Source organism: Gadus macrocephalus, chromosome 12 (assembly GCF_031168955.1).
Source record: "Gadus macrocephalus chromosome 12, ASM3116895v1".
In the NCBI taxonomy this organism is placed as follows: domain Eukaryota; kingdom Metazoa; phylum Chordata; class Actinopteri; order Gadiformes; family Gadidae; genus Gadus; species Gadus macrocephalus.
The window spans coordinates 22,002,151-22,021,810 of NC_082393.1; the positions used below are offsets into that span (position 1 = coordinate 22,002,151).

At 43.1% G+C, this 19,660-nt stretch overlaps 1 protein-coding gene across 1 annotated transcript in view; it reads right to left on the reverse strand.

The window, feature by feature from the left end:
* Positions 1-19,385, reverse strand: part of atf6 (activating transcription factor 6) — a 39,827-nt gene extending 20,442 nt beyond the window's left edge. Inside the window, exons 1-7 of the mRNA XM_060067440.1 lie at positions 19,126-19,385; positions 18,458-18,534; positions 17,941-18,031; positions 17,024-17,121; positions 15,077-15,200; positions 14,475-14,678; positions 4,424-4,596 (exon numbers count right to left, since the gene is read on the reverse strand). Of these exons, the coding sequence (XP_059923423.1) occupies positions 4,424-4,596; positions 14,475-14,678; positions 15,077-15,200; positions 17,024-17,121; positions 17,941-18,031; positions 18,458-18,534; positions 19,126-19,228 (870 nt within the window). The 5' untranslated portion in view covers positions 19,229-19,385. The remainder of the gene's footprint in view (positions 1-4,423; positions 4,597-14,474; positions 14,679-15,076; positions 15,201-17,023; positions 17,122-17,940; positions 18,032-18,457; positions 18,535-19,125) is intronic.
* Between the last annotated feature and the right edge of the window lie 275 nt (positions 19,386-19,660).

Consider the following 19,660-nt stretch of genomic DNA (forward strand, 5'->3'; position numbering starts at 1 on the left):
AAAACATGAACGCCGCAAAGATGGAGAAACAGGAACCCTCTTGCCTATGACATCCGGACATTTTCATTTGACGAGGCTGTTGATGAGAAGCTTGGTTCCTTGGACCTCAAAGAGCTGTGGTTGAGATAATCACATTTTTCTGTGCTGATCTCCCCTTTAGCAGGGCATTTACTAGCACTTGCTCCATTCAAGTTCAGCTCAGTTGCTCTTGCCAACAGTTGAACGAGAATGCAGGTAGGAATATGTTTTCGCTAACAGGATGCTTATTTAACAAACCATCTAACGGACAGAGATATGCCAGGACACGGAGCAAAACAGCCCAATAACACACCAAAACAAAACCTGCTGTTTACCGACACCCGCTTTTCCATCCAATGGGGCTTATGGTCAATTCGGCAGGAAGTGTGTGACTGCCAGTAAAACCGTTCAAATGGGAGGTTCCTCATTTAACAAGGAAGGATGAAAACCTTGACCCGAGTTTACGAGAGGAGATAAACGCTGGGGTGTGTGTTCCACAGGTGGAATGGCGGAAGTTTGAGGATCAAAGTGAAAGTGGAAAAAAGAGGAATAAACAAGTAAACAAATAAAGAATAAATAAGTGGTGTGTAAGTGTGACTTAAGGCCATTAATGCATGAGAATGTCTCAGTAAAATCAGGGGTGAATTATAATAATTGGTTTTCATATGGGGACTGAACACAAGATAGTACTATCACATGGAGTTAAAGCGCAACTATAGAACACTTAATATTCTTCCTTAAAGCAACAGAATTGTAACCTTGCGAGGCAGCAGAAAATCGTAGATTAAGATGAATCCATCTAGCCAGGCTGCAATTCAAGCGTGTCCGAACCAATGGATCGCTCCATTGGTGACCTATGCGGAAACACATGATCTACTTGATGCGTGGTAGACAGTAATAGATGGGCGGTATCTGATCACCTGCCAAAACTTTTTTTTAAGTGCCCGCCCCTATTCAAGAAGTTTCCACGGATGACTTCCCAGATGGTGCTGTTTTAAAACCATGTGGCGTGTCTGGTAAGCAGCATTAGTTAGTAGGCAAAAACTATAAACAGAGAAATACATCAGTTCGGTAAAAGGCTTCTCTTAGGGTTCCACCCGACTTCAACACAAGTCTTTGGGACGAGCAAAGGCTAAAATCTGGAGAGTCCCTCCTAGGTATGATTTGTAACGTCTGGAGAAGCAAGAGTGGGTTTCCAGCCCACGATGCATCATCTTAATCCCCTAATGTTCTGCGGTCCGTTATAACAGTGACTAGATCCCTGATGGCTGTTTACAGCTGTCCCAAATCCCCCTGCCCTGTGGAGCACCTGCCCGAGATACATAATTATTAGCAGCAGTTCCACACCCAGGCTTACGTAGCCTAACCTCGGACCATGATAGTACACACGCAAGCACGCGCACACACACACACACACACACACAATGTACACCTGGCACAAGAGTGGCAGCCCTAATAGGCATTTTATACTCATACCCACCCCTCCCTCAAAAAAAATCCTCATGCTAACTACTGTGCTGTAGCCAAACCACTGAAGCTCATAAAGTGAAGACAGCTGTAGAAGGCCCAAACACCAGCACAATGTGGTGAAGTTATGATATGGATTGTATGTATTTCGAGACCGCACACAGCCGCTGCAACACAGATGACTTGGCACAGTGAGTCCGGAGTTTGGAGATGAACCGGTGAGTTTGCAGCGTGACGCTACCGCTGTTAGGGATTCCTCTCCCACGGGGGTTGGTTATGCGAAGAATGTACACACTATTGGCGCCGTCCATCAGAAAACAACAAGGAAGCTGCTAAACCTAAAGCAGTGAAGATTCTCCCTCATGGCCAAACAATTATCGCATACACTTGCTGTACTTTTTTATTTATATTTTTAAAAAGGCCTCTTTCACTTGAGAGCCTGGCAAAGGGTTTCCTGGACATCGGCGACGCAGCCAAAAATCGTACATTGTTTCATTTATTTCACACGATTACAACGCCCAGCCCCGCCTCATCATGGACGGAATTGTTATTGTAAAAGCTGACCAACCCGGGCCAGCTTCCTACACTAGAGGGGGGGGGGGGGTGTTTGTGTCGGCCTTAGGGGATTGGTGTTACTCAGGGTCTGGAACCCGGACTCTCCAGTAGGCCCACGGTAATCAGAACAAGTGGTGTTATGAACAGAGGTCAACGGTTGATATTCACAACAAAAACAAATACTTTGACGACATATTATGGAGGTTTGATTATGAAACAACCCCACAGAATGGATGTGAAACGACTGGGAACAGACTGAGTGCTGAGTGGACCGTGGCAGCCCTGAGGTCGTGATCAAAGTTTCCATGGAACGGGGAAGGTCCTGCCCCAGGCCCACGTGTCCTTCGCCGAGATGTCAACAAGATACAAAGTTGGATAAAAAATGTTATCCCCCCGCGAATAACCACTAATCTCTTTAGATAAACGATGTGACACTCCAAAAATGTGTAGTTCAGCCTAATAAAATAAAAATATCTAAAGTGTAATGACATGAAAAACAAACAAGATAACTGTTACTTCTTCTACACCACAAGTCAGAACATTAAAAAAAAAAAGGATTACGCTGGAGAGAAAAGAAACCCTGGTGGCCATGTTTGGTCTGGCAGTGCAACAAGTCACCTTGGGAGATGTAGTCTGAGAGAAAGCGAGAGCAGGGGGGAAAAGGACTTTCCGGCACTGAACTCTACACCCCGACCATAGAAGGACGTATTAAAATCCAAAAGCCATCAAACCGAACCAAAGACTTTCACCGCAGGGCAATAAACGCTCCCAGCGAAAATTAAGGCTGGCGTGTGTAAAAGATGCCGAGAATTATATTGAGAAACCACAGGCGTGTAGTTTAAACAAACTGAGGGCTGTAATTAAGTTTTCTTCTGTGTTTTCCAAAGTCAGTCTCGCGAGCCGGCCCGGACGACACAAGGTAAACAGTACCTTATGAGATCCCCTGCAAGCTGCGACGTGCGATCATAGCTGCCCTTGCACTGTCATTAACCAAGGCCAAGGACGACAGAGTGAGAAGGGGGTAAGCTTACAGGTCAGGCTGCTCTGTGTAAGCTATAGCCCGTGTGTATTTGCAGCTGTGCTGACATCATTTTCTGGTCCCTTCATTATGGTGAACGGACCAAAGAATCCAAATATGATTTATCGTTACCTAATGGCAGGATTTTTCCATTAAACCCTCGCTAAGCATAAACAGCGCCCCTGTTTATATGCCTGATTGTCGAGATCGCCCATGGACCTGCGTGATGTTACATCATTTCTGTAGAAATACAAACATGTTTCCTGGTGACGGGCTGTTTTCGGGGAGTTAACGTAGTGCAAGAAATTAAATAGTCCTTTTTTTCCCCAGAGGTGTGGATGGAAATAAATAATAGTAGGTGCGGTTGGACTGTGTCTGCACTGGCAATTTAGGTTTTAGTATTTCATTCAATAATTAGAGTTAATGGCTTGTGGAATTTAAAGACGCTAAAAATAGGTTGGGATGACGGAATGTATATTGGACCGTCTCCCAGACGAAGCGAGAGACTTGGCAAGAATCACACAGTTACTACGTATCCAAAATATTCCAACTCCAGTATGTATATATTCACAGGCCGAATTGGACATGTCACACACACACACACAAGAAAAACCCTGAGTCTGACCGAAGTCAATGAGCTCAGCTTTGAGACAGCATTGTGAGTCATCTTTTTGACTCAAGGTTCAATACATTACAGGCTGAAACGTATGATGAGAAAAAGCTCTTATAACTATATTTGTTGTATGTTTTGTTCAATGATAGATATTTCTTTCAATTCACTTGATGGAACTAGGCAATGAATATAAAAGGATTTTCATTGAATCCGTCTTCATGAACTAAAAAAATCAGTTGGTGTCTGTGTTCATTCACGTAAAATGTCTGAGGTTTAACAAATGACAAAAAAACGTTTGCTTTATATAGTCCAATATGTATGCAGTATATCGAGCCAAAGATTGATGCAGGTCAATGTAACTGCCTGGCGCTGTAGGTCTTGCTTATGCCTACCATGCAAAATGTATAACCTTTAGTATTCTATGTGGTGATGTATGCTATTCTCTTTATGTTGTAATGTATTAGATTGTATGCTGCTGCTGCTGTCTTGGCTAGATCTCCATTGAAAAAATGTCATGTTAAATCGCAGACACATCAAACATGGGGAAATTAAAGTTTAAGAAAATAAATACAATACACAACTTTATAAATCATAAATAGATACAATTACGTATGTAGGACATTTTTGGCCTCTGAAACGTCTCTTCCAATCCCCCTGCACTTGGTCTTGTTAAGACCGTGTTTTCCCAGTGGCACTGGAGCGTACCCATGTGAACATGTATGCATTATAGATCTGTTCAGACCAGGACTCACATCGTCATCAGAGGAATGGGCCCGGAGCATGACGGGGACGATGGTCTGAGCCGGAACCACGGGGGCCGGCCTCTCCTGGCCCAGACTGGGCAAGGTGACCACGTGACCCGGGAGGGCCTGGGTCGTCTGGATCTGCAGCACTTGGCCCGGCTGTGGCAGCACCACGCGATGTCCTGGGAGGAACATACAGCAAACAAAGCACTCGGATTACAGACGGCTGCTTCTGCTCTGCATAAACAGTTCTGGTGTGTGTGTGTGTGTGTATGTGTATGTGTATGTGTATGTGTATGTGTATGTGTATGTGTGTGTGTGTGTGTGTGTGTGTGTGTGTGTTTAAATCCATTCCAGGTTTGCAGCTTTTATCCCAAACAACCAAGTCTCTATTTTTGTATGCTTTTATCTGAAGTGGCATTAAGCAGGTTGGGATTAAGGTATCTTTTGTAAAAAGGTACATGTCTAAGAATCAGGAGTGCCTTCTCAAGGGTGCATCAAAAAACACAATTCTTGAATTTTGATATGGCTGGGTGCAATAAGTGTTCCAATATATGTAGAAACAACCACCGCACAACTGTTTTTGCTGGATAAAGTGGTTAGCAGTGCTCAATGGTCGCAATGGAGATCTGAGATAAACAATACTACAGCTCAAGAAAACTGAGGTGATCTTTCTGTGTTGGGTATGTATTACACATTACTACCATATCTGTAGTTGTATAATTTAAGTTTTATTAATAGGTATTGGCACACACAAGCATGCCACAAGATGGTAGACTTAGTCAATGCTAACAACTAGCTGCAGAAAATCTCCCAGGCCAAGCGCTCCAGTGAGACTACAGCGAAACAATTGGAGAAAATGGAGTGCAGACTTGATGCCACATTTCCGCTGTGGCCTCGAAATGTTGAAAAGCTGATTGATAACCCAGAAGACTTAGCTTTCTTGGCCAGCATGAAGACTGACAGAGTGGTCACATTAGGTGTATTGGACAAAAAGGTGAAGTGGTGATAGGAGCGTCAAGCTGCCGCAGCAGCCAGGCAGTTCCACTGTGAAAAGGAGCTGGAGGTGATGACGGCAATGTCCAGCTTGGAGTCTAAGAGTGATGAGGAGTCAGAGGAGGATACTAACAGTCTATCCACCATCTGAGGGCTAACCATCCCCCAAGCATAAGAAGACTGGAACAAACGTCTTCATTCCACATGACTTTGTTAGCCGACCAAGTGTCGTGTCCCTGGCTACAAGGTTGAAGATGTCACCAATGCAACAGGCTGCATTCCACGCGTGGCCTTGTTGCAGAGTCAGGCGGTGAATGTACACTCTCTCTGCATTTTACGAAACAGCTGACCGAGCAAGATGCAAAGTGCTGGAGACAATCAGTGAGGAACAGCGCAAGCAGTGGACACCCCCTCCATTGTGCACCCTACACTGGGACAGCAAGTTAACACCGATGCTCAGCAAAGTGCGCCAGTTGGAGGAGCATCTTACAGTGGTTGGAGATGCAGAGCGGCTGAAACTGCTTGGTGTCCCGGCGCATAAGAGGCAGACCAATGAGGCATGTGGAGGGATCATTGCCCAGTTGACATGCAAGTTGCTGCAGGACTGGTGCTGCGCTGACCAGGTTGTCAACACGGCCTTTGACACCACTAAGTCAATCAGTTTTGTGCAGCTGTGTCTTGTGTTTCTGGATGCAGATGGTGAATAGCAGACCGCAATGACCTTCTAACGAGCGGAGGCACTCCACAAGGCACGATGGATGGCCAACCTGCTCTATACTCATCAAGCTGGCTTTGATGGAGCAGCACATCGAGTTGCTTCCCAAGGGCACAGTTACCACATGCGGCAGCAGGTGCCAAAGATTCGGGCATTTGCCATTTTCATTACACACATCTATGCAAAGTGGTGGTTGACCTGCGAGAAAGCTGTAGATGCTGCCTGGAATGACCTGACACTCTATCACCACCTGCAGGCATACAAGTCTGTAGATGGGGGCATTGCAGCATCAGCGATCAAGGCGATGGAGAGGAATCGTTGGTACCTGACAGTTGAGATACTACCCCTGGCTCTCTTCAGCAGCAAGGTGCACAATGATGACAAGTGTGCACTTGCCAGAGGGATCTTGGAGCACAAGCCCGCTGATCTCCCCATGCACATCCCTGAGCAACGCTTTGGCACTGGCTTCGTCAAGCCAAAGTTCCCCACCCTCTTGCCAACCACCAGCTCGGCTGACCTCACCAATAAGGATTGCTGCTTTCAGATGCACCAACTGCACATTGATCCAGAATTTATGTCTCCCGATGTGAAGAATGGGCGACCAATGCTGCGTTAAAAAAAAGTGAGGTCAATGTACGTGCAATGAACGTGTTCAATGATTGTGGCGAGCGTGGCGTCAAGCTCACATCCGACTTCGTCGCAGTGGCAAGGGAGGTGCAAAACCTCCAGAATGTGCTGCAGGCAGTTGAACATGACCGGAACCAAAAGCAGAACCTCCGCCGCTGCAAACGCAAGCTAATCCCTGAATAGGACGGTTACTTTTGGGTGGTGGGTGGGGAGACATATCTGGGGGGAGACGCACTGGCTAGGTTCAGAGTTCAGGTTCCATTTCCTCTCTCTTTCTCCCTGGTGATGTTGCTCTGTGGAGCAGACTCTGGCACAGACTGAGCAATTAAGTTTGAAGTTTAGTTAGTGTCAGCTCTTACCATTAGGCCCCGTTAGTTGCCAGTGAGTTAGCCACTAGAGAGGGTTTGTTATTATTAATGTGTCAGTATCGCCCCTTGTGTTTAACTATAAAGTCAATTAAACTTAATATGTTTGTCCGACATCCATCACTGCTGCACAAAATTCAGGGTAAGGCCACGTGAACATGTCCCAAGGACCATTAATTATTTCTATAAGACAAATTAATGGAGAATCTTGAAACTTGAATTCTGAGAAATGCCCAAGTTGCCCAAAGGGCAAACTAACAACTTTTACTTTGATAACCCTATGAACATGTTACTGTATAAAAGTTCACTGTACTCAACATTTCCAGGTCAACCTTTAGGCAATTAGACAAAAAATTGCAAATTGTTCGAAATTTCGCCCAAAGTTCATGTGTTAGGTGCCACCTCTAAATCTCAATGGAATTCTTCAAAACTTTGCAAAAGTATTTTTTTATGTTAATTGGAACAAAATGCAATGCCAGCCAAATTGATATTTTGAAATTAAAATTTCCCATTCAAATTGTATGCAACCTACACAGTGCCCCCTTTGGCCACAAAGTGAACTGCAGCCTACCATTGCGTGCCGGGTGAGAGCACTGGAATGCGAGCTCCGTGGGTTAAGACAAAAGCATAATTTTAGAATAATAAATACACATACCAATGACATGGTTATCAAATGATCGTCATATTATCAAATGATCGTCATATTATCAAATGATCCTCATATTTGCCATTACTGTGACCGGCTGCTCTTGAAGCAGCCGGTCCTCTGCAGATGGTATGAAGAGCATCTTCCCTGACCCCCTTGCCTCTTGTGACCTACATAAACCTCTGGAGTTTTACAGTTTGACTCCCGGTGCTCAAGTTGCAGGTGGAGAAATGTTTACTGTGATGTGCACCCCCAGAGCACATCACAGCAGTGTCAGCAGTCTCTCTCGCTGCTAGTTTACTTTAACGTTAGTCTCAGACACCACGGGCTCAATAGGATAACTCAACTCTGCTTTCATAGGGTGACCAGATGTCCCGCATTTCCATTACTTATTGCACGTCCCGCAAATTGAGACGTTGTCCCGCATTGTTATTGACAGTCAGACTCGATTATTACTATTTTTTTTAAATGCTTGTTTTATAATCTGGCATTTATCAAATAGCTGTGTGCGGAGACAATAGCGAGGGCTGTCATCAGGGGGCGGGGTTTGTATGATCATGTCAATCAAACTGGGAAGCATACGCAGGTTAAAGGCACGCCCACCAACAAATCAGGTCAGAACGGCATGCAGCACGAGACGGAGGAAAGCACGACTCGTACGACTAAACAGGAAATGCAGCTACAATAAAGAATGGGAAACTATCTATCCCTGGCTGAAACCAGTGAAAGGCGAGTCTGGTATAGTTTTGTGTGAAGTTTGCTTGAGTAATTTTTCCTGAATATGACGTGAAACGACACAAACAATGCGGGACTCACAAAAAAAGTTGTTATTTAATGTAGTGCCTAATTGTATACACAGGTGTGCCTTTAGTTGGCATTGTCCAGTAAAAGCAGATAATTATTTTGTGTAGTTAATCAATGTGATTCTGAGCTGAGTGAGTTTTGTGTTGTTCAGATAATCAGCCTATGTACTCCATGTAGCCTAATATAGTGCATGTTCTACTTGAATATGTGGTTCAGTATATTGTTTGACTAGAGCAAACACTTTTAATGTAGTGTTTTGTGTTGTGCTGGGGTTAGGTTGTTGCTCTCTGTTGTTGGAGAAAAGGCACATTAAAGTTCAAATACTTGAAATAACAATTGTAGCCTTGACTGTCCGTTATTTTTGATTGTATACAGTCAGGGCTGTTAACTTGAGGCACTGTGAAATAGCATGAAAGCTCCATGCCTACTATGTTTTCTAACATGAGAGAACTTGGGAAAGTTCCATTTAAATAAGATATGTTTGTTAAGTTTGTATTTGCAGGCTGTTATGTGATACTGAATAAACCAGATGGCAAAGCATATGTTATAAGCAAAGGGACAGAATATAAATGTTTTTTTTTTTTTTTTATATATATATTTTAGACTACCTCGATGGATTGGTTTCCCACATTGTCCCACACAAACATAGTCCTTGTCCCACATCTGGTGAATTGTGATCTGGTCACCCTATTCATATCAGAGATCAGGTGGAGGTGTGGCAGGTGCCTGTTCAGGGCCTGATAATGTAAGATCACCTTTAAAGGAGGACAATTATTATATCAGTAGCTTTGGTTCACTGACTTCTGTCCATACGATGAATGAATCGTATGGAAATTTCGCCAAAGTTCATGTGTTAGGTGCCACCACTAAATCTCAATGGAATTCTTCAAAACTTTGCAAAAGTCATTTTTATGTTAATTGGAACAAAATGCAATGCCAGCCAAATTGATATTTTGAAATTAAAATGTCCCATTCCCGTTCACTTTGTGGCCTTTGTAGTCTTTAAATAATGTTAGAATAATAAATACACATACCAATGACATGGTTATCAAAAGATCGTCATATTTTCAAATGATCCTCATATTTGCCATTACTGTGACCGGCTGCTCTTGAAGCAGCCGGTCCTCTGCAGATGGTATGAAGAGCATCTTCCCTGACCCCCTTGCCTCTTGTGACCTACATAAACCTCTGGAGTTTTACAGTTTGACTCCCGGTGCTCAAGTTGCAGGTGGAGAAATGTTTACTGTGATGTGCACCCCCAACACCCCCCCCCCACCCCACACACACACATTCCAAACAAAAAACACATTGCCAAGTGAAAAGTGTTTCTCATTTCAGTGTGCATATGGGCCTTTGTAAAGAAGCCAACAACAACCAAAACCATGCCTGGATACTGAAGGGGTACGGGTGTGACGATACACATGGGCGTAATTTCCAGTGGGGACGGGGGGGACATTGCCCCTCCTCTTTTCAAAATCCCGTTTGTGTCCCCCCCGCCCCTTTTTTAACCGCAAAAATCGTGCTTATTTACTGTTTGGCCAGCCGTCAGATTCTGGCTGAGAATGTGAATTGAGCTGTTGATTGTAAGGCCCGGATATATATAAAAAATAAAAATATTACAAATTGCTACAGACGAGTAGCGGACACGGATAGCCTGCCTACGCGGTTCTATAGTACCCTTTGGTGTCTGTGGACTCGGAGTCTCGGACGTGTTCGACCACGCATGCGCACTTGAAAAATTGCTCACTGAATGAAGAGGCTTCGCAGGGTTTTTCATAAAAATGAAACTCCAACAGCAGTTCAATTTAATGTAATTCCTTGGAGGGGATGAAAAGAAAGAAAGGACATGTGAGTTGGTTGATTAGGCCTATGGGTTGTAAAACAGCATGATTTGATGATGATTAACCTATGTAACTCTAAAACGAGTCCACCATAAACCGCAGCAAGTATCCGTCAACAATGTATGAAAAGCAGAGTCTCTCTCGTTGCTAGGTTACTTTAACGTTAGTCTCACACACCACGGGCTCAATAGGATAACTCGACTCTGCTTTCATAGGGAGACCAGATGTCCCGCATTTCCATTACTTATTGCACGTCCCGCAAATTGAGACGTGGTGCCGCATTGTTATTGACAGTCAGAATGGAAAAGCGTGTTTTATAATCGGGCATTTATCAAATAGCTGTGTGCGGAGACAGTAGTGAGGGCTGTCATCAGGGGCCGGGGCACGCTGCTTGATGTCAATCAAACTGGGAAGCATACGCAGGTTAAGGGCACGCCCACCAACAAGAAACAGTGCAAAGCAGGTCAGAACGGCATGCAGCACGAGACGGAGGGAAGCACGACTCGTACGACTAAAGAGGAAATGCAGCCAAAATAAAGAATGGGAAACTATCTATCGCTGGGTGAAACCAGTGAAAGGCGAGTCTGGTATAGTTTTGTGTGAAGTTTGCTCGAGTCATTTTTCCATTTCACACGGAGGTGAATATGACGTGAAACGACACAAACAATGCGGGACTCACAAAAAAACGTTGTTATTTAATGTAGTGCCTAATTGTATACACAGGTGTGCCTTTAGTTGGCATTGTCCAGTAAAAGCAGATCATTTTCAAATGCATTTATTTTGTGTAGTTAATCTATGTGATTCTGAGTGAGTTTTGTTTTGTACAGATAATCAGCCTATGTACTCCATGTAGCCTAATATAGTGCATGTTCTACTTGAATATGTGGTTCAGTATATTGTTTGACTAGAGCAAACACTTTTAATGTAGTGTTTTGTGTTGTGCTGGGGTTAGGTTGTTGCTCTCTGTTGTTGGAGAAAAGGCACATTAAAGTTCAAATACTTGAAATAACAATTGTAGCCTTGACTGTCCGTTATTTTTGATTGTATACAGTCAGGGCTGTTAACTTGAGGCACTGTGAAATAGCATGAAAGCTCCATGCCTACTATGTTTTCTAACATGAGAGAATTTAAATAAGATATGGTTGTTTAGTTTGTATTTGCAGGCTGTTATGTGATACTGAATAAACCAGATGGCAAAGCATATGGTATAAGCAAAGGGACAAAATAGAAATGTTTCTTTTTTAAAAAATATTTTAGACTACCTCGATGGATTGGTAACCCACATTGTCCCACACAAACATAGTCCTTGTCCCACATCTGGTGAATTGTGATCTGGTCACCCTATTCATATCAGAGATCAGGTGGAGGTGTGGCAGGTGCCTGTTCAGGGCCTGATAATGTAAGATCACCTTTAAAGGAGGAAAATGATTACATCAGTAACTTTGGTTCACTGACTTCTGTCCATACGATGAATGAATAAAGAAACGTTCTTTAAATTAAAGGTTTGGATCATTTTGATCATGCATATTTATTCTGGCAGAATTTAGCATGATGATCAATTTAATTATTTCCCGGATTTTGTATTGGTTACCAAGACCCCCCGGATTATTGCGTCCCCCCCACTTCTCAAACCAAAGTTAGGCCCTTGACGATACATGTATACGTATTGAACCAAATCGGTACGGACGTGGCGGTTCGGTGCATGGATTTACACGGAGAATACACAGTATAAAATTAAATAAAAATGGTGTGTGAATTAATTAATGTAATGCCGAACTAATGTTAGATCCGCGATCTTCAGGGACAACTGAGACGCCTGAAAGGGTTCGAGCTACACACGCAGTCCGTTGATTGGTCGACAGAATCGCACTTCCGTAAGACAGTAATAATAAATAAACACATTATCCGCAAGTTATTTCTGGACAACGGCGAAAGCATAGTTTATTGAAGAAAATGTCGCACAAAAGTTTGCCGTCCTTCTTGGACGTCTTATATGGTTGACCTTTGCTCATTGTGCGCGTTCTTTTCCTTGGATTTATCAGGAGGCTACACTATGTCGTGCTGCTATGAGGTCACAATGCTATGTTGCGGCTATCACGATCCGGTTTAACCCCCCCCCCCCCCCCCGGAGGTGATGTTGGGTACTTATTGTTTACTGTTTACATCTTAGATTACACAGTTCAGGCAGTTCACTAGCTCAGGGGAGAGACTGTATGACACTAGGTGGTACAACCTGAGACAATAAAAAATAATTGCCTTCTGCATTTTTTTATTTTTTATTTTCCCTCCATTGAACCGAGGTATGAACCGAACCGGGCCTTCAGTGTACCGTTACACCCCTAACAAGGGGATGTGAATACTGCTGCAGGGGGTCATGATGGGGAGCCTAGCCACCAGCCACTACCTAGCATAACATGGGTTTCCTGTAAGCAGTGTCGGGAAAGTTCACTTTCTACGTGAACTAGTTCAAAGTTCAGTTCACAAATTTTAAAATGAACAAGTTCAGTTAAACGTTCATCATTCAACATTTTGAACTAAGTTCACAGTTTCAAAAAATGAACTACTTCATAGTTCTTTTTTTCAATACGTTGCTGTGAGCTATTCTTTTTTTCCGGCATTTTGAACATTGAGCCCCCTTTGTTGTTTGTCTAAGATGAAATAGAGTGGTTGAATCAAGTATCTGAGCGAAATACAGTATAGATCGTGTTTTATGGCACATTTTGCGCATTTTGTAATTCCCATTGATTTCTGTTGGAAGACTCATTGCTCGTTGGCCGGAAACGAAAAGGGTGGGTGTCCACGTTTGGTTGTAGTCTTTTCGCTCGGTTCTTGCCCTACTGCCCTAATTTAACAGCTCTCGTTTTGAAGAATAATCACTGCGCCATTCGTTTCAATGGGAATCGCGACGGCCTATACTTTCAACATAAAGTGTACATATTTATAATTAAAAAATCAATAACCATGGCAACTGGTCAAACAACACAGCGTTCTGCAAGCGCATCCGGCATCCGCCGTGTTGATAATCAAATAACCCCCCTATTGAACGAAGTTAAACCGAACACCTGAATGAATGAGTTCACAGTAACGTTCATCAGGCGGTAATACAGTACGTTCAGTTCACGTTCGCCCAAAATAAGTATCGTACAATGAACGTGTTCAGGCACAACACTGCCTGTAAGTATACCTCCAGCCAGTGCCAGGAACCATCCTTCATTATCCGCCAAATCACGGTCCTCTTCTAATAACAAACAACCTGTCAACGCAAAGTGTGTGTGGGCGTCGGGGAGCAGCTGAAAATAATGTGTGTGTGTGTGTGTGTGTGTGTGTGTGTGTGTGTGTGTGTGTGTGTGTGTGTGTGTGTGTGTGTGTGTGTGTGTGTGTGTGTGTGTGTGTGTGTGTGTGTGTGTGTGTGTGTGTGTGTGCTATTCAGCCTTCTATAGAGTCTGGGGTATTGTTAGGAGACTGAATAAAGCTATGACAAAGTCTGGTGCATGCTTAACCTCCCTCAAACAGACCGAATGTCGTTTGTGGGTTTGGTCACTGAGCAAAGAGATACATGCCAGAGAATGAAAAGGAGCCACTAAGAAAATATTGTGTTTTGGGTTGCGGTGGGTGTATTTTTATTTATTTGAAATGAAACTCCTAATATAAAAATAAGCAATAATAGATTATCCTTGTGATTGTTTTAGTTATAGAGAACATGGAAACTTCCTCAACTGATATAGTTAAAGAGAACATGGAAACTTCCACAACTGATATAGTTAAAGAGAACATGGAAACGTCCTCAATTTATAAGGCGCTCAGTCTACCATAACCCTATGGAAATATATGAGTGTAGTGCCATCTTCTGGCGAAGACATAAAACATCTATTTATTGTAGTTATCCAAGAAGTAAAAATAATAGGTTTTATCAAACACGAGCAGCATCCTAATTGAGAACATCCGTTATTGACCAGGGAAGTCTTTCCGTCTACCTTGACTGTCTCACATACAGCAGTGTGGTCTGATGCAATGAGGTGTGGGTGGGATGCAATGAGTTGCTTTGTGGTGCAGCGCACACTCTAACCTGTGAGGGGCGCTGGTTGGATGTTTACTGGCGCTGGTTTGACAACGGGAAGCACCGTGGTCTGTAGGGGCTGGATGATAATGGTGTTGGCCTGCAGGGGCGCTGTAGCGTGGGCTAGGTTGAGAGCTGTGATCAAGGGCTTGGGCTGGATAGAGACCTTCGGGCTCAGCTGGATGGGTCTCTTAACCTGCTGAGCTGGTTTGGCTGTGAGAAGGAAGCCAAAATAAATAGAGGCACAATGTTTATCGAAACGACATAGACGGAATAGGGGCCAACCTCTACACATTAGCATTTTTCTTTGGTTTCGAAAGCAAGGCCGAACTTGCCAGAGAGTGACGGTTAGTCAAATGAGTCAAGAAGTGTCATGCATGAAGTATTTAGTTTTTGTTGTTGAGAGAGTAAATCCCAAATGGGTTTTTGTCAGTAGAATACCATTATTAATTTGACTTAATTTACTACATTGCTGTTCATTGTATTCTTAGACTGATTTGAATTCACGTCAATTCATGTCCTTATCAGCAAAAGAGGAGACCGCAGAGGACAAAAGAGTAAAGGTGCCAATGTACAATAATAATGTGTTTGCCCTTTTCCCCTCAGGTCACCTTGGGGTGCCAAGCTTGTCCTCTTCGGAGCTCTCTTGGCCGGTGGTGGGGCATCATAGAAGCCACTTGAGTCCGAGCAGACGGAGATGGGAGAGGGCTGGGACTGGGGAGACAGCGCCTCCTCCTGGACACAAATCAGAATATGGATCAAGGATAACCGACCAGCTACATGATCACCACAGAAGAAGAAGCCACGTAGAATGTGCTGTACTTGTGATGAGGTGTGGACAAACTATAGTTCATTGGGCTTATATAACCATGAGGCTCTGAATAGTGCCATTCGATAATGCTGTTCATATGTGCAACGTTGAAACTCACTCTGAAGCGGATATTAAATACATCGCTGCTCAGATGGAGCTTCACCATCCACACACACCATGGCGTGGATGGTGGGCACCTAACTCCACCACTGCCCTGACAGAGTCCTACACGTCCACACAAACAATGCCACGATTGCCCCTTGGTCGTGGCCTCAGATTACCTCGGAAAAGGTTCTCAGACGTCACAAAAAAACGAAATATGCGTTCGCAACAGAGTGGAAGGTACACGTAGTGTTTTGGGTAGAACCTCTTATAATACAAATTACCAAGTTTAAAAAATTAATTATGTGGTTTTGGGTTCACTTCGCTCTTTAACTGTGTTTTAAGAATTTAATTCTAACCTAAATGAAGTTGGGTACCACAGGGTAATAATTGTACAGGAGTGTAACGGTACACAAAAGTCACGGTTCGGTACGTACCGTACGGTTCATAGTTAAGGGGAACATAGAATGAATGGCCGTAGATCAGCAGCAATGAAAACACCAATAAACTTGGTAATGGCATTTGCATTTCTGAATTTCCAGACAGGGGTTGTTGAAATAGTGTCGTGAGCAGGGTTTGCACGGCTCGTTTTTTTTTCCACAGCAACAGTGATAGTAACACCTGGATGGTGACTTTTCAAATGCGTGAGCTAGGGATGTGGATCGCTATTTATTTGCATCTATTAATTACATTATTTTACTGAACACAGCCTGCATGACGATGAACTAGACACGTCAAAAATATAACTTCACACGCTGTGTCTTTTTACAATTTATTTGTTACCAGCATTCGTAGTGTTGATCAGCAGAGAAATAGTCCGCCAAAGACGTTGACGTCGCTTAGCAACCGAGGACGCTAGTCACCACCGGAAGTTGTGAAGGCCCATGCAAGTCAACGGAGCATTCAACAGCATTGAGAAGAGCCTTGTGATAAATAACGATAGTCACATTCAATATTCGATATTCTACGTGACTCAGACTATTCGACTATTCGACGATCGTTGCCTGCCATGTACACCACATTTACGTACCGCGGTACACCTCTGTAACCGCTCCGAAGTGCCTGTACCGTGACTGTTCGGTACAAATACGTGTACCGTTACACCCCTAATTATAATATGCTCATAAATATTTCAGGAGCATTCAGCACTATAGGGGTCAAAATAAAAGGTGCAACCTTATTCTTTGTGTGGTGTATTCCATTAAACAAACATCTGCCCTGTCAATTATGCTAATGCTGCGGAGGTTGTCGGCACCTATTTTTTAGGGGAGTGAGTCGAGCATTGAACTGACAGACAGTGAATAATTAGCTTGACAAGGTGTTTGAGGCCTTTGTTAATAAGCCTCTCAGGTGTGTGCGAGTGTTTATGTGAGGCTGTGCATATCTCAAGGCACAATGCCAGCGAATTAGTTTGAATTTTCAGGCACCATCTGGAACCAGCCCCTTGTTGTTGACTGCGTGCCAAAACGGGTACCCACACAAATAAACTCCACCGCCGAGCGCATTTCAGAACAATCAACCGAATACAATTTAACCAACCATGATCCAGTTGGGAAATACAATTCAAATACTCATTGCGGAGGACAGCAGTAGAACAACACGTAGGTATATTGGAAGGCTAAGCGCGGCGGAGAGCGTGACTTACCAATGAGGAACACGGAGACAGGGCTTCAAGTGAGGTGGGAGAAGGGACGGAGCTCAGGGTGTAGGCGGGCGACAGAGAGTTCACACTCACCTCACCATCTGGAGGCACAAGGGCACAAAGGAAACGCACGTGAAGGGACTACCAAGCTGGTGAGGAGACTGACCCCGGGGTGCCTAGACTTTATCGGCCGTTCTGCTGGGGGAAAACTTCCAAGAGCGTCTCCGGAAAAGTGACATTGAAAGACAAACAACTACACAAGCTAAAGTTGGTATGCAGATGGTGCTTTAACTGATTGATAATGAGCGAATACAAAACAAGCTCAGACGAAACCACCGAGTTGGAGCTCTTTGGTTTCAGCACCTTCAAAATAGTATTGCATAGAACAGAGTTTAGGCTCTATTGCTAGACTAGAGTACACACACATATTCTTTATTAGATGTATTCCAAGAATTATCCTCATTAATCTCTCCAAGATTTATTTGGCCGGGACAGTACACATTAATCAACATTTTAATTCACACTTCAATGGTAATCTGTCAGAAGAAGCCAAGAGGCTAATTTACATCTGTATTCCTTAGACATTACAGTTAAAAAAACTAAAACAAAATGAAAACGAGCACAATATGTTAGGCAGTACAGCAGCATGAAAGTTTATTTTGCTGTTTACATGTCCATATACAAACAATGAAACCAATGCAATTAGGGATGCACTCATTGAATGGTATGCAAATTTCCAATAAGTCAGATTTACTCATGCTTTTAATTGACCCAAGAAATGTGATGTTAAACATGTGATTTTTTTCTACTCTCGCTGAGAATATAAAAAAAAAAAAGATTAATCAATGTCTCCAATAGAGTCACTCAGGATCAGTCAGATGAAAGCAGATGTTACCAGATGATGACCTCATGTTATCTACCTGTGCAGGTGCTTGCCAATCCTGCTGTATTCCATGGAGTCAGATCAAGGTCAATGTCAAAGTCCAAGTCCAAGCCAGGAGTGTTGGCTCCCTATGTAAACACACACAAATATATTCAAAAGTTGACCCCAACCAAAGCATAGCTGAAGTAGCACTACCAAAGCTGTATTTTCTAAGACCAAGGTGTATGAACTGCTCCAAACTTAGAAGTTTCTCTTATATAGTTGCATATAACTTGTACAACATTCAGTCAAACTATTTAAAGGTACATGGTATAAGGAATCGGTATTTTTACTTAGCAACAAGGCCAGTAAAGTCAGGGAGGACATATAACACCACTGGTTTCTTGTTATCTCTAACCAATGCACTCTCCTTTTGTTTGTAATGTCCTGTTTCGCCAGTTCTCCTATTACAACTCCACACATTACACCATGTTTTTGTGTGATTGTTTGTGCTTGGCAAATTCAGATTTGCCCCAGATTGTATTTGTCACCCCCCTCCATCCCCAAGGACTTACATAGTCTGCGTGCTCGAGCGCTCCAAGGAGCTCACTTGCCACCCCCAGGTTTTCCAACTCATCAAACAGGCTGATATCTAGCAAAAGATGAGAATTACATACACATTAAAAGTAGTACGATACAATTAGGAAAATACACAAAAGTAACACTACTGAAATAACCACTTCACTCTACTGTATTGGTATATCTGGATATATCTTTCTACTGTATCCTGCTGTATGAACAACGTTGAAACCGAGAGTTATTCTTATAAAACGTAAGATGTTTCAGGCACTAACGAAACACTCTAACGGACACACAGCTGTTTGAAGAGCATGCTTACTACATGTTTGCCATGGATGCACACTTGAAAACATGTGACCAGAACAACACATACAAACCGCACAAAGCTAAAAAGGCTACATCATAATCACACATGATTTTGGATTAGATGGATGTACAGTGTTGTATGTGTTGGATTGGCTGTTTGTTACCCAAAGAAACGTAATGATTGCGTCATTGTTTTTATGCTAATAGCTAACCTTGTCTCTGATGCAAGATGAAACTAGTTGACATTAGAAAGAACACTTGTAGCCTTACATTTGTGGTCATATGGTGTATTAAATCATATGCAGTCTTGGCAAGTATAACAAAACACCTGCCCTCGTCATATTAAAGCAAGGCTTACCCCACTCCCCATCCTGGTCGATGGACATGTTGCCAGTGTCACTATTCATCATCATAGGATGATATTGGTGATTTTCGAAGTCTAAAGTTAATTCTGATGACATTCTCCGTTGACGACATCAGTAACGGAATCATAAGGTTGTATTATATTTTGTTATCGTGCATTCAAAAAGCCATCGTTTGCTCAGCATAAATCTGTTTATTTCCCGAAACTGGTGTAACACACTTCCCGTAAATACACGTCGGCTTAAAGTCAATCTACGGAAAGCGCATAGGGACAATTGCACCCGGAAAATAGATTCGCTATATTTGGTTACGCCACAGGATGGCAGAAGGTACTAGCATTGTCATCGTTTTCTCCTGAGAAAGTACAAAGTATGTGACAATGCATTTTGCTATTATTGTGTATATCTTGTAAGTTGAGGTGGAATTTTGCAATACATACTGTACTACATAATTTATCATTATTGATGCTTTGTAGCAGTGCAAGTTTCAAGCCAGCAAGGGTACAACTAAAGCTTAATATAGGCTATAAT